Source organism: Tamandua tetradactyla, chromosome 3 (assembly GCF_023851605.1).
Source record: "Tamandua tetradactyla isolate mTamTet1 chromosome 3, mTamTet1.pri, whole genome shotgun sequence".
Lineage (NCBI taxonomy): Eukaryota > Metazoa > Chordata > Mammalia > Pilosa > Myrmecophagidae > Tamandua > Tamandua tetradactyla.
Genome location: NC_135329.1, coordinates 141,400,410 through 141,416,354, shown reverse-complemented (window position 1 = coordinate 141,416,354; position 15,945 = coordinate 141,400,410). Strand labels below are relative to the sequence as shown.

Sequence of the window (15,945 nt, the reverse complement as noted above, 5' to 3'; positions counted from 1 at the left end):
TGAGATTAAACTACTGCCTGGAAACAGTGATTTCTCTTTTTCACAAACACAAACATAACGCCAACTACATAATGTTAGTCTACCCTAAACAGTTGTCAGAATGATCCACATAGACACTGATCTTTTCATATCAACCTTCCCTTCTTCTTGAATCACAGTCTACTATATGACATCACATTCTTCTCATTTTTCTCTTCTCTCTCAGATCTCTAAAGGTTAGAGTCCTTTCTTCAGAATTCATTTCTCTTCTCTCCTTGCTTCAACTCACACTATTCCCTGGCTTTAAATACCAACTCTATGCCAAAAGGTCTAGAATCGATACCCTTAGTCCAGACTTCTCTTTTAAGTAGGAGACTCATATCCAACTGCTTACATACCAAATCCACTTGGATGTTTCATAGCCATCTCAAACTTAACATATCTGACCCTTGATCTCTCTAATACTTGCTTTTCTATCAGTCTTTTACACCTCTGTAAATATCATACATCCCCATGCATAGTCACCCAAAGGTCCCTCTCTCCCTCATAAATAGCACACAACCAATCATCCAGCCTACTGATCCTCTCTCTAAAATATGTATTAAATATTCAAAATATATCTTGAACATATCTTAATATACGCTACCTGAATTTTATGTTTGGACTATTATCAGAGCATCCTAACTGGTCTACCAGCTTCTAGGATTGCTGCTTCCCACTCCACTGCCAATCCAGTCTTCCCATCAACTGAAATGATGTTTTAAATGTAAATCAGATCCATCAAACCCCTACTTAAAATACTCCACTGGCTTAAATTTAAAAATTTTTAAAAATTTTTCATTAGAAAAAAAAATCCTTAACATATCTACAAGGAGCTGCATAATCTGACCTGAGCCTCTTTCTCTACCTCCATCTTATTCCATTCTATGGCCACAGCCATCAAGTGCTTTTCTACTGGCAGTTGGCTACTCCAGTTTACCTCCCCAACCACCACCATCTCCACTTTTATTCTTCATACAGCTCCTTCATAACCCTTCTTCAGAAGAGCCTTCCTGACCCTCAAATTCAATCAGTTCCAACCTCATTCTCCCTTATAGCAACCTATTATTTTTCTTTAGAGCACTTAAAATAATGTAAATCTGCCTATAGGAACATATATATTTAAAGGGTAGATGGACAAAAGCCTCATAATAACCTTGTGATGAAAGGCATACTTTGCTATCCTTCCATTTCTGTTTTGTTTTCTATTTTTAAATGATAAGGAAATAGATTCAGAAGTTCAAAGAGCTTTAAATGACTTGACCACATCATCCAACTAGAAAGAGGTATACCCAGGTTCTCAAAATCTTTCCACTTTAAAATCTTGCCCAACATGCTGGACTTCTTAATAGCCTTATAAAAAAATCTTAGCCAAGTTTTCAGTTTAGTAGGGTCAGGGGATATCATTTTTCTGGATTGCCCAAGGTTTCTGGGGACCCAGGAAAACAAAGTTTGCTAATGCAAACATAAAATATATATTTGTATAGTAATACACAAATGCAATTACTAGCGAACATTTTCTTATCCAATTATAAGGATTTATTTTGCTGCTATGCCACTCTTAGATTCTTTTTATAATCAACTGGAATTGTGTGAAACTTATACTGATTTTGTGCTTGGAATCTTAAAAGTGTAAACTTCATTGAGGACTATCCTCATCCCTTGAAAGACAAGAAGCTTTAGGCAAATGATAATGGGTAAAATGAAATAATAAAGATGAATGCGGAGACTTAGGAAGTTCCAAAGACTATTCGCAACAGGAGGAAGGTAAGAAGATCTGATAATATAAATAAATCCCAACTTAATAATAATAATTTCTCTCACGTCAGATGTCAAAGACCTAAATTAAATCTGAAAAAGAATTAAAAATTGCACATTACTACATACAAATAAATAGATTAAGGTTTCTACAAATCCTTCTCCTAACAATTACTCTAAAAGCAAACACAGGTATGGTCACCTTCAGAAAATGTTTATAAGAAAACAAGGGCCTAGATTGTAAGGTTTTATAACAGACACATTAAGCCCAGAGTGGTGATTATCATTTCTCTATTTCGAGAGGCTGTTCTATATATATATACATATAAAACCTGGTATTTAGAGGTAAGGATGAAGCTGATCATGTTGGGGTTAAAGTAATTCAGAACACAGAGGTAAGGAAGATAGTGTCTGTATTTTAGAACCACACATACTCTTTGAGACCAAAAGAAGAAAGGTTTATTTGGTCTGAAACTGAAATTTTCTGTAGCACATAATCTAACTCAACCTATCTGTATAGCTCATATAAACAACTGAAACACAGGGAGCCCAGAAGAAAGAAGTCCTTTAATCCTGTACATATTATTGTAATGCCTCGATACATCCTAGAGTACATTAAGCAGATAATCAAAAAATATTGGCAAAGTCTCTTGAGCGATGGGAGAAAGAATATGGAACTATTAAACCTTGCCATCAGGGAATCCCCAGTTACTGTGTCAAACTTTAGAGACACCCAAATCAATAGGCCATGCCTATTCACTGAGGCTTACTCTTGTGAAGCTTACACAGGTAGCAGAGAAGCTGAGACTACCTATAGGCATGCCTAAGAGTTACTTCTGGAGGACCTCTTTTGTTGCTCAACAAGAGTGATGTGGCCTCACTCTCTCTAAGCCCACCTCTGCAAGTGAAATCACTGCCCCTCCCCCAACATGGGACATGACATCCAGAGGTGAAATTCTCCCTGGTGATGTGGGAGATGACTCCCAGGGATGAACCTGGCCCTGACACCATGGGATCAACAACTCCATCCTGACCAAAAGGGGGGAAAAGAAGTGTAACTAATAAAGTATCAGTGGCAGAGAGAGTTCAAATAGAGTCAAGAGGCTACTCTGGAGGTTGCTATTACACAACCTTCAGTTAGACCTTGCTACTTATCATAACCTGCCAACCCCCAACCAGGACCATTCCAGCCAATCCCTAAAGAACACCTAGGGCAATATATAAGATTCCACAAGGGTTTCACTGTAACTTTCCAGAAACCTACACCCTCCAGATGGGTCCCTGGTCCAGATAAGTCCTGAAACCTAGAGAGCCCAGGCTCTCCAGAACATCAGATAGTTCCATCTCCCTACCCCATATTAGTGACAGACCCTTCCAACATGAAAAAGTTGGAATGGCCATAGCCCAAACACCCCTAAAGAGAGGGATGGAAAAATCAAAGGTGATGCTGGAGTTATACAATGAAGACAGGATTTAACAAATGCATATGAATGCTGAATCATTAAATTGATATCTCTTTTACATATTTTAGTATTTTAGAGCAGCCAGAAAGTAAAATCCTAAAATCATGGAATTGTAACCCATGTCGAATTCTGAAATATGTTCTACAACTAATTGTGGTGCTGTACTTTGAAATTTATTGCTTTTTTTGTATATATACTCTTTTTCACAAAAAAAAAAAGGAAAAAAGTCGATTGTGATGATAAAAAAAAATATTTAAGCCTTTTAGACTCCTATATTCTGAAGCAGCTAGAAGGAAAAATCTGAGAGGATAGTATGGTAGCCCATGACAAACTTTGGGATCTGTCCTATAATTACTTGTAGAAGGGGGCTTTGAAAACTATTGCTTTTTTATTTCTTTGCTTTGTATATATGTTATACTATACAATAAAAATGTTAAAAAGAAAAAAAAGTAAACACAGAAATTTAATAAAAATACTTTCAACCTACCCTAACTTTACAATGTGATAAGAGTCCCCACATTGGCTGTGCACAGGCCTCAAGTTCAGCAGCAAAGGCAGCATAGTAGGTCTGAGACTCAAATTCCACATGCTCATTTAGTTCTCGTTTGTTTAAGTTCATACCTAGCAAAAATTAGAGCAGATATAAACCTTGTTAATGAAAGCAAATATTCAGATTAAAAATCAAGTAAACTACTCCCAATTATCAGATATATTTTAATGCATATAAATGGCATAAATGATACAATATGTAAAGAAATAAGTTAAGCATTTAAAATGAAAGTCTTTTCCAAATTCTAAGAAACTAGGTTTTCTTAGAATACTTTGTGAATTGACTCTTTCTTATATAGCACAATTGACTATTTTTAAATAAGAAAAGTCAAAATAATTTTAAATGATATCAGCTGAAATTTTAATGAAAGTATTATGAATCTTGAAGAACAGATTATACATTCCTAGATTAACGGTTTAAAATGCCAAAGCATTACTATGCTGTTTCCTTTTCAATAACCTGACATTTTCCTGTTATGTTTTCACAAACACTTTATTAAAGAACTTAGAAATGTCATTTAATTACAATAAGGACGCACTTCACATGTAACCTGAATGACATGCTACTACATTTTAATTCGCATTTAGTAATTTAAAATCAGGCATTTTATACAGAAAAATTGAAAATAAAAGGTAAACTTCATACCTTGAAAGAAAGACACAAAGTTCATCCAGGTAACTAACAAACCATGGTCCTCTAGAAATCTCTTGGCCACACTTTGATGAGAAAGAATATTAATAAAATCACTAACAAGTGGCCAATAAGTGTTATTCTTCAGTAATGCTTCTCCACAGTTCACTACCACATGTAAACTATTTTCTTCATCTAAAAAAGACACACATTCCCAAAATAAATAAGTTAAAAAAAAAAAACTTACCAATAATACAAAATAGTACAGATATAGACTCAGAAACATCTAAGTTCTCTATGAATGCATAGAGAGTTATCACAAAAACTGGATCAAATGCTTTTGAGAGACAATTCAAGTGCCTTCTAAAAATACTAAAAAAATCTTAGGGAAGAAAAATCTTAAAAGTCTTAAAGGATTTTATACTCAAATTGCTTCATAAAAATTTTTATGATCACACTTCATTTTAAAGAAACTGAATATGGAATTCACAGATGGTACTTTAGCGATGTGATATATATGAGATGACTAAAAACTCTTGTTAAGGAAACCATATCCTAAAATGCTTTGCCTAAAACTAAAAGGCTGGAGAATAAATGTGTATGTCTGTGTTTTAAGTTAAAATACAATGTTTGTGGTACTTATTAATGATTTTGTAATGATTTCTCACTTCAGCCAACTTTTCCAACTACCTACCAATCAGTCAAACCCAACAGTAAGAGGAGCCTTACTGATGGGTTGCATTTCTTAATATCCAAATATTAAATTTATATCATTTAAGTTTCGGTCCATGGAATTATTTTGCCCAACTCTGAACCTCAATGGGACCCGTTCATAAATGTTGTCAAGCTTAAGTATATTCCCTTTCAGTGCTTCTCAGTGGGATGGGAAAAGGTATAACTAAATGACAGAGAGGGGATAAGGGGCCTTTTACAAACTACTTACACCTGAAATTCAGGAAAAAACCCACCCATCTCTGATAATTACTGCCATTGTGAACTGGTAAGTTATTGATATTAATGGAAGACACTGCTTAGGGATATTGGGGTTTAAGAAAAAGAGTTGAGAATCACTGTTATATTTAATTGAAACCAGGGGGTGAATAAGCAGAATATAATTAATCAAATTACTATTTTCCTGACACTTCTTTAAATATTAGTGTTCTTGTAGAAAATGTTTTGGAATTTTTAATGAAATACAATGACTAGTGCTTCTGTGTTTACCCAAACTGGTATTTTCCTCACAGAATTAAATGAGATTCACTCATCCATAAGTATTTACTGAGTACCTATTAAGGGCCTGGTCATATAATAAGTCCTGAAAACAGACTAGTAAGAAAAACAAGAGTTATATGGCCTCTCTACCCCAGATTAATAGCTAAAAAGACAAAGTATAATAAGAAATATAAAAGTAAAAGTACAAGGAACCATGGGAACAAATAAAGCTAGACTAGAATTTAGGGAAAGTGATGTTTAAAATGAAATCTACAGAATGAAAATGCAATTAGGACAGATAAAGCAGGGATGGAGAAGTAAATAGCATTCAAGGTAGAGGGAGCAGAATACAAAAGTTCAAAATCACTGGGTCAGGGTGGGCCATGGGGGCTCAGTGGCAGAGTTCTTGCCTGCCATACCGGAGACGCAGATTTGATTCCCGGTGCTTGCCCATGCAAACAAACAAACAAAAAAAATCACTTGAACAAATAATTTAGAGGATTGCTGACACAGATGAGGCTGGACAGCTTCATAAAACAGTTTAAGGAGTTTGAGGTTCACTTGAAGGGAATGGCAAACCAGACCAATTTTAAGAGAAGGGGCATGATCAGATCTGTACTGTAGAGAGTGACTGGAAGAGGATGTTGATGAAGGGAAATGATCAGATCTCTATTATGGAGAGTAACTGGAAGAGGGTGATGATGACTACCAGGAAGGGACCTAGTGGTAACAATGGCTTGAATTTTGGTGGTGACGAGAAGATGTAGAGATGAAGAGAAGTAGCTATTTAAAGATACTTAGAAGGCTTAAATGACAGATGTGGTGATGTTTCCTATATCTACAAGGAGTAAGAAGAAGTCAAAGATGACTCCTAGGTTTTTAAGTTGGCAACTGATAGATGATTAAACAGTGGTACCAAAACACGAATGTGCATACACACACTCACACACAAGGGATAATGGGAAAAAAGCAGACTTGATAGAGAAATATTGAGTTTTGTTTTGGATACCGTGTATCTGAGGTACCTATAGGCATCCAGACAGTATGGTCCATAGGCAGTTTAATATGAAGGATGGGAGATCAGATATAGGATTATTAGTATCTACAGACATTGCTATAGTTATGCAAAACATCCCTTTGCATTCCATTTTACACAGTTTTACAAGAAAAATTATAAAATCTTAAGGATGTGGAAAATTATGATATGTTTGCAATCACAAAATTATGAAATGTTTGACTACAGAGATGCTGTCAAAAATTAAAGAATGTATAGAGATCATGTTGTAATATTTGTAACTAGTTATGGGCAGTTTGATAGATTTAAGCCTCATTCCAAGACTCTTACTATAAAAATGGGGGAAAATAATATTGCTTTTATAAAGCCAGTAAATATATATTATGAAATGCTCTGCTACTTTTGAGAAAGGGGAAAAAACATGAAAGCAAAGTTCGACTTTAGCTTGGAGATAATACAATTCATTACTAGAAAAAAAACATTTGTATTCAAAGACTTTAGCAATCCTATCTATAGCTATTCTGCTTCTGGAAAATTCAATCTGCTTAAGAAACTCCAGAACAGACTAACTGTATTAGAAGAAAATCATATGTAGAAAGCAAGTGAGACCATGCAATAAGAGTTTAGAAAAAATGGGAAAAGTGAGAAAAGCAGAGACACCAGGACCAAGCACTGAGAAACAAAAACACTGATGTGATAAGAAGAATGTTGGGCCACAGAAAGAGGAGATAATCGATACTGTGAAATGCTACTAAAGTCAAGCAACATACAGTCTAAGGATGAGCCCTTGGCTTCATAATCAAGTAGGGTGTAGAAAAGGTGACCATGATTTATTGTATAAAGTGGGACACTTCTGAGTGTAAAAGGGGTTATATTAATAACTATGTCAGAACAACTGGCATGACTTGGGACTATTCTGGGAAAACTAGGCCATGTGGCTATTTAAGTCACAGACAATTTCAGAGACAGCAATTTTTTTTTTCATGGGCAGGCCCCAGGAATCGAACTCAGGTCTCCGGCATAGCAGGCGAGAATTCTGCCTGCTGAACTACCATGGCCCTCTCTAGAGACAGCAATTTTAACAGAACAATGCAACCCTGAGGTGGGTAATAGAGGCAAGGAAACAAATATAAAAACTCTCTCAAGAAAGCTGGCTATAGAAAAAAGCAGACTCATTCACATCTTTTCCCTAAGTATTCTTCCTTGAAGACCAACCAAATGCAGACCATGCAATAAACACAGCTAAACCACTTAGCCAAGAAAACAGACTCTAGATTCTTTTCAAAAGAAACAATATTTTTAAATTTAAAAGATTTCTAGTTAACAATATTTTTATGAAAAATCTTTCTCTAAATATATAATTCTATATAGCAATATCACTGATATGGCTGAATAATGACAGATATTATCTCAAAAAGGAAAAGGACAAAAGAAAAAGCAAAAACCTGTACTTCTAAGAATGGAAAAGTCATAATCCCTGAAGAAAGAAAAATGACAATATGAAGTAATTTTAAAATTTGCCTTTAGAAAATTTAAAAAGTATATTGCTTAATGTATATAATGTATTAACTCTATGGGAAAGCAGAGTCACATGGGAGGTAAGAGCATGGCTTTGAAGTCAGAAACCCAACCTTACCACTTTTACCTCTAAGACCACAGATCACTGACTTTAACTCTCTAAGCCACAGTTATCTCATATATAAAATGGAGATAATATCTACTTCATAGAATTACTGCCAGTTAAATGAGATAATGCACATAAAGTATTGAGAACAGAGTCTGAGATAATAAGTACTCAAAAGATGATAGCTAACATAATTAGTTGGCTATTGTTATACATGGGACATTATGTCTACCACTGAGCATAGGTCAACTTTCAGGATATAATGTCACATCTGAGAATAGATAGCTTATCAATATAAAGAAAAAATAGGAACTGATATGGACAAGGAGGCAACAGTACAGCAAGACAAGGCTCAACTATGAGACACTTCCTAAGATTTAATTTAAGGTACTGCTTATTGGTGTCTTTAAAGTTTGGCATCAGGTTCCAACAAGTGAAGACGCAGTCCTAGCAACATGGGCCTGGCTATGTCACGATTAAAAACAAAGGTTTTTTTAAAAACAAAGGTGACATCCAGACATGTAGTCTTCCCCGGTTCTCTCCTTTATACCAGCAGTAAAATCTCAGGCAAATAACTTCTCTAAGCCTAAATACACTCATTGAGGGTGAAGTGAGAATAATAATACCAATCTCACCGAGTTGTTAAGATGCTTGAGACAACATATGAATGGCATTTAACATGGTGCCTGGTACACAGCAAAAACTCAAATAACATAAATTATTAAAAGGAAGGTAAAGATGAAAAACCACAGAAAACATATTTCCAGGAGGAGGTCCTAGAAATATAATGGAAGGCTGGGAAGTAACAATCATATAATAGGCACAAAAGAAGAAAATCAAGACTTATTCCAAATTTTAAGCATATAAAAATATCTAAGGCTGATAGCAATAAATGTACAATAAAAAACAGGAACATGTCTAAAAAGGAATAGTTAAATATAGTATTTTTAAAAAACATGTTCTTGACATGTACAGTATGGTAACATTTTTGTTAATTAAGAAAAAAAAGGCTGCATCTATAAATATACTCACACAAATAAAAAGACAGAAAAATATCCCAAACTGTTAATAGCAGTTTTATGTGAATGACAAAACAATAAGTGATGTTAACTTTTTCTTTAAACTTGGCTGGAAATTTTCCAAAATTTCTTTAACAAATATGTACTATTTTTTAAAAAATCTACTTTTAAGCATATAAGCAGTTTTTAAGGCTAGCACACTAATTACATTAATAACAGGACCAGTAAAAATAATTTTGAGTTTACCTTGTAGCTCACTTTTAATAAGGCAACTTTCCATCATGTATAATAGCACAGTGACCATAATATCCAGCAGCTGACATTCTTCTGTTACCTGTCTGGCTAGCTCCTCATTGCTGAATAACTGAACACTAATATGCACAATTCTGTTAGACATTGTGTCTGATTCATGACTCTTCTTCAATGTTTTCATAATGAAAGCATAATGCTGAACAAAAGTTTTTGTAAAAGCAACCTGTAAAAATTTTTAAATAGGAAAACATATTAGTTTAACTTTGAATTGTATAAAACATTTTTCAATATATTAAATTAGCATTTTAAAGCTATTGCCATCTTATAATGATGTCCAAGGTAACTAAAAAATAATTCCAATGATGACAGCAGCCTTGAGTTGCATTTTCTATATTTTGGAACATCAGCAAAATACTTTGATGACTAAATAAATATTTTAATAGGCATTTTACTTTATTAAAGTTTTAAAGCAATTACAATTACCATGGTTTAAGAATACAAATTTTTACTTTGCTCACAAATAGATCGATTTACTAATGTCAAAGTATTTGTCTTTGTTCTATTTCATCTACTTTAACATAAAATCTAAAGTCTAAACCAAATCCATCACAGGAGATTTAATATTACTAAACAACAAGTGAAGTCAATATGATTACTCCACAAGAAATAGCCTTCTTATATTTGAACACTGACTACTAATTGTTCTGCAGTATTACTTCATTTATTCAATTTCCTTATTGTGTGACATGCACATTTCCTGTTTTTTATAGCAAGTATAAAGACAAGCAAAACAATGGCACTATTAAAGTGTCACTACTAAAAAAAAAAAAATTAAAAAAAAAACAAAGCGTCACTCCTAAAGAGGATTTATTTCCTACACCATAGGAAAAATTTTAGCATTTCTTATTTTTCTCTCATGTACTAGGTAGTGTCTCTTAGCCATTATCATATGGTGGCAATAGTCCCTCCAGGACTAGACTTCTCTACCTACATTTAGTACATGGGTCAACAGCTGTTCTCTCTTTACTGGTTGTGGTCAGCAGCTACTAACTCCATGCTTTTCCCATACCTAACCCAGAATGTAAATTCAGTTCCCCCCCATTAAACATTCTCATAACACCTTGTGCTTCTTCTTCAGAGGACTACAACAATTTATAACTACATATTTATTTGTGCAATTGTGTTTTTAATGTGTATCCCCCCAATAACCTCTTAAGGCCAAGCTCCATATAAAAAGTTCCAAACCTTCTGGAATTCTGTTATGCTGCTTTGCATTAGAACTACAACACTGTATTTGTTGTGTAGAGCCTGGATTGACAACAGAGCACTATGAAGTGCTCTTCCATAGTGGTTTTAGTTTTTTTTGTATGCTGTATGGCAGGGTCACATTACATTATTTTTCCACGTGAGTTTTCCATTATTACAGCACCATTTGTTGAATTTTGTTTGTTTGATTGTTTTGTTTGTTTGTTTTTTGGGAAGTGCATGGACCAGGAATCGAACCCAGGTCTCCCGCATGGCAGGCAAGAACTCTACTGCTGAACTACCCTTGCAGCCCCTCTTCCATAGTGTTTTATGAGCCTCAGATCTGTGATACAATAAGCCACAGCTGAGAAATATTTCAAAAATGATTTAATAATAAAGAGGTAAAGAAAGGGGAGCAGATCAGAAAAGAAAGAAAAAGATTTAGATACCTTATACTCTTGATCTGGAAGCATGTTGAGTAAGAAAGTTACCATCTTCTGAGGGAATTCATACTTTATAGTCCAAAACAATAGTTCTTCTAGAAAACTTTTGTGTTTCAAAACATCCATTATGGATTGATCTGCATAAGAAAAAAAATTTATCACCTACTGATTTAAGTTGCTTATCTCATTTAAACTTTACTATAATTAATAAGCCATCAACAACAAGCAGCTGAATATATCCAAAAATTAAGGATACTCTTTCAATAAGGCAGTGATACTGACATGACAGTATATAGAAAACAAAGTGCATATTAAAAAATTTATATAAATATATAAAGCAGTTACTAAAATACTAAGTAATCACTTGTCCATAAATATGTCCTTCATCTAAAATTTTGATCATTAGGATTCAAAATAATTATCTTACAAGGTAATTAACTAAAATAATAACTATTTTAAGCAAAAATAAATATAATGAAGGACATGATAAAGTCCAAAGTTATCTAAATTTTTAAATATTTAATTTTTAAAAAGGGAGAATCTTTACAGGAATTAATAATTTATCCATTTCTTTAAAATTATCCTTCACAAGTGAAATACTAACTTCACTAGCGAAAATCATTACTTAATGTACTGCTTACTCTAGTACATAGAAGCATTTACTTTTTTTGGTAAGAATATATGAGAAAATATGAATGTAATTAAAATAACCACTGAAATATATATTTAAATGTGGTTAAAGGGGTAAATTTTATGTTATATTTATTTTATTAAAATAAAAATTTTTTTAAATATTTCAGAAAAACTACAAAGAATGTTATAGACTCAAGATACCGTCTTCACGAATGGAAGACAGGGAAAAATGGATACTGATATTCAAAAGAGGATAGCATCATCTACTAGAAAGCCTAATTCTAAGGACAAGTCTCACCCTTTAAGGTCTAATCTGCACCCCGTCATGCTTACTCAATAAAAGGGTCTTAACAGGTATAGATGAACTGGATACTTCAAATATTTTTGCTCTTTCTCTCACTGATTACCAACAGTGTTTTGTTGTTGCTTTCCTGAAATCTAACTAGAAAAATCTGATTATTAATTTTCAACTGAGAATGATACTGAGCTGCTTTGGATCAACAGCTCTGCATAAGGACATCATGAGGATATAGCTGAGTGTCAACTGTGAGTTGCCTGGCATGGTGACCTTATTTAAGTAGGAGTAAGCTGAAAAGACAGTATCACATACACCAGAATACTTAGGTATAGCCTTGCTACATCAAAGTTCAAGTTGTCTTGCAGGGTAACCTTGTAGAGTTTTTTTCTATTTACCAACCCCAGTTAAACAGTTCTTCTAATAATGGATGATCTGTTCATTACCACATCTTCTCAGGTAATGGGTTTAAAACAGTGACAATAAGCTCAGTATATAATCACTCTCGATTCTTTATAAGGCTTGGATCAGACAGAACTTTAAATAATAATGTCTTTAATCACTAAAGAAGAAAGGGGTATCAAGAAAACCCTATATTTTCTAGAAACACGATTTTAACTATAGAGGTGAAAATATCCCCTTAATCCTCTACCTAACTCTGTTTCAGAGGTGCCATCAATATTAAACAATATGTAATAGAAGTAAATATACAAATACAATTACACTGTACATCTCAACATCTAAGTAATTATCTTTCAAATCTCAGAATTGTTTACTTATAAAACAAAAATCTCCTCCTCTTGAAATAGATCACTTGGAGGGTATTCTGATTTAAAAACAGAAATAAACCAGTCTCATAAGAAATGAGATCAAATATCTTAGAAGACACATTATGATAGATTTAAAGCCAGAAAGTAATAAAAATAGCGCCTAAGAAAATCAGGTAGCAAGAATATAAAAATTGTAATTAAAAATCAGACTATAATCCACAGTAGCATAATCAATTTAATTCTCACAATCCATCTGGCTCTAATAAATTTGAAAATTTCAGACTACCTTTCTGGCAATCCTCACAGGTAAGTGTTTCTTAACATATTTACAAAGCTGAACTAAACTAGTAGTATTAAACTTAAAATACTTACAGTTACCACAGCAAACTCTGCAAGTTTGCATTAGACAAAAGAAAAGCCTGAAGCTACCATAACATTATTATATATAAAGTACTTAGAAGGAAAAAAATTAACTTTCTTTTAAATAAATAGAATAATCAGAATGCACCAGAAAAAAAAAATCTGTCTTCTACTAACATAAGAACAGCTGCAGTTATGCAGAATTCAATATTTTTTCATCTTCAGACAAAAAAACAAAACAAAAACAAAACAGCATTGGCTTCGTTGTTTTTTGGCGTTGTTTTTGTTTTGTTTTGTTTTAATTAGAGAAGTTGTGGGTTTACAAACAATCATGCATAAAAAACAATTCCCATATACTACCTATTATTAACAACTTGCATTGGTTTTGAAAATAGGCAAAGAATGACATGCTTAGCACAATTCCTGGCTGTTTGCCTATCATTGCATATCTCATATCTAGCTCACTTTCAGTCTGTTGAATCAAATTTTTACAAAAATTAAACCACACCCTGTACTTGAAATACCTTCAAAAGCAGCAGTCACTTTTTAAAAATACTTGGAGTTCTGCTAATTGAAAAACCCATTTCTTCCGTGTACATACTTAAACCACAAATGATAACTGATCGAAGTCTTAAATCTCTTTACTACTTCTTACCACTAGAAGGAAGGAATAAAGGTACTCAATCCAATCCTAGGTGAAAAAAAAAATAAATTTCATCTTTAACTCTGCAGAAAAAAAAGTCTTCAACCAGAGATTGACCAGGCTGAAAGAAAACAACGACATAGGTACTTTGTGGGCATGCCTGAAGCTTTAACTCAAGTATATGCCTAAGGATCTGTTCCTACTCAGAGAAACTCAATCTGTTTCCTATTTCCAAGGAACAGGAAAACCCAACGACAACTCTGGTAAATCAAAGGGCCAGATAAGCATTTGGATTTCTAATTTCCTTCAGGTATCACAGGTTCTCTACTGACCAGGAAAAAGGAGAGCATGTGTGTTAAGTATACATCCTAGGCCACAGATCAAATTTATGCTTCTGCTCTGATGGCCCACAAATTAAAATGTAGGAATATAAGTAACTAAGAACAGACTTACAAAATGAGTCTGCATCTGAAACTGCTTCCCTGCTCCACCTTTACAGAGCATCTAGACATTCCATAAGATGCATCAGAAATGATTAACAAATTAAGAATCTTCTTCTCATCAAAATAAAAATTTAACCCTGCAGATTCTGTAACAGATCACATGAACCCAGAAAACAAATTATTTGTTTAAGAATGGAAATCCATAGCAAAACTTAAAAATACAGGCTGCAAACCAGTAGCAAATGCTCAAGAAAAGCTTTTAGTGAGGGTCAAGAAAACATAGTGGTTAAAAGCTTAGGCTCTGGGATTTGAAAGGATCGACTTCTTATTAGCTGTGATCTTTAATATGTCTGCATTATCTCATTCATACAATGTTAATAATAAAATCTGCTTCACAAAATAGCAAAATCTGTTTCATAATTAAATGAAACAATTCATGGGAAGTATTTAGCACTATGTCTAGCACATACAAAAGATTCAATAAATATCACTCATTATTATTACTAATCCCCTCACTACAGGCATATCTACTTTCTCTTTTGAGTAAACATGTTCTTATGTGTTAAGTACTATTCATTCTTATTCATATTTCTATTCATTCAGGCCCTCTCCCTCACCATCTTTTTTTTACTCATTCTTTTTCATTCCAGAAACTGGATGATGATAAAAATATATAGTCCACACTAAAACTTTATACAAAAAACTTGATATTCAAACTGAAGTATCAAGGAAAACATCTACTTTTATCTGGCTCAAATATAATTTACATGAAGCAAATAATGAACAAACTCTCAAAAGTAAGGGTCTTATTTGCTTTTGAAGTCTCCCACTACCACTGCCTTACAAAATTTTCTCTGCCATTAAACAAATCTAATAATATAACTAACTCTTCCCTTAAACAGCTTCAATGTCAACATGGCTTCCAACCAAATATTCTTACTGATTAAGTATTTTAGGAGCTTTTTATACAAGAAAAGAAGCAGAATATAAATACCTTTGGTGCTACTGCTTAGTTTTACCCTTTTTCGCTTGCCTAGACCTTGACTCCCATCCTGATCCTCCTGGAGGAAAACAAAACTAGCATTAAATATAGTCATATTCATAAATTTATACATTTCATATAATTATAAATGTGCTTATAAATTATGTTAAACACAGTTTTATATATTATTAACCAACACATTTTACTTTTTATATATTTGTTGTAATAAAATCTTAAATAAATAATATATATCCTAAATAAATATTAATAAAGTGTTGATAATTTTGATTAAAATATATGGTGAAATATCTTTAATATTAAAATACAAGAGCTCTTAAGCTCAATCTATGTTTCTAATGAAAGCCAAATAAAAAATTCCTATACAATGCTCAAATATATTTCCAAGCTTTAAAACAGTAACAACAAAATCACAAAAAAGCTAAAGGAAGGGTTGGAAGGGCAGAATATCATCAAAAGAAAGAAGAGAAGGGAGAGAGAATGGAAACAATGAATAGAAGAAAGGCTTTGATGAATCCAAGATGAACAAAATGAGCTTAAGAAATCAAGTTCTGGAAAAAAAATCCCAGTAT

The 15,945-nt window shown here is 33.3% G+C and overlaps 1 protein-coding gene across 7 annotated transcripts in view; it reads right to left on the bottom strand.

Moving 5' to 3' along the window:
* Positions 1-15,945, bottom strand: part of UBR3 (ubiquitin protein ligase E3 component n-recognin 3) — a 296,599-nt gene that overhangs the window by 227,505 nt on the left and 53,149 nt on the right. For all 7 annotated transcript variants that reach the window (XM_077154105.1, XM_077154106.1, XM_077154107.1 and 4 more), the window contains exons 6-10: positions 15,368-15,434; positions 11,236-11,366; positions 9,536-9,764; positions 4,435-4,614; positions 3,727-3,860 (exon numbers count right to left, since the gene is read on the bottom strand). In XM_077154105.1, the coding sequence (XP_077010220.1) occupies positions 3,727-3,860; positions 4,435-4,614; positions 9,536-9,764; positions 11,236-11,366; positions 15,368-15,434 (741 nt within the window). The remainder of the gene's footprint in view (positions 1-3,726; positions 3,861-4,434; positions 4,615-9,535; positions 9,765-11,235; positions 11,367-15,367; positions 15,435-15,945) is intronic.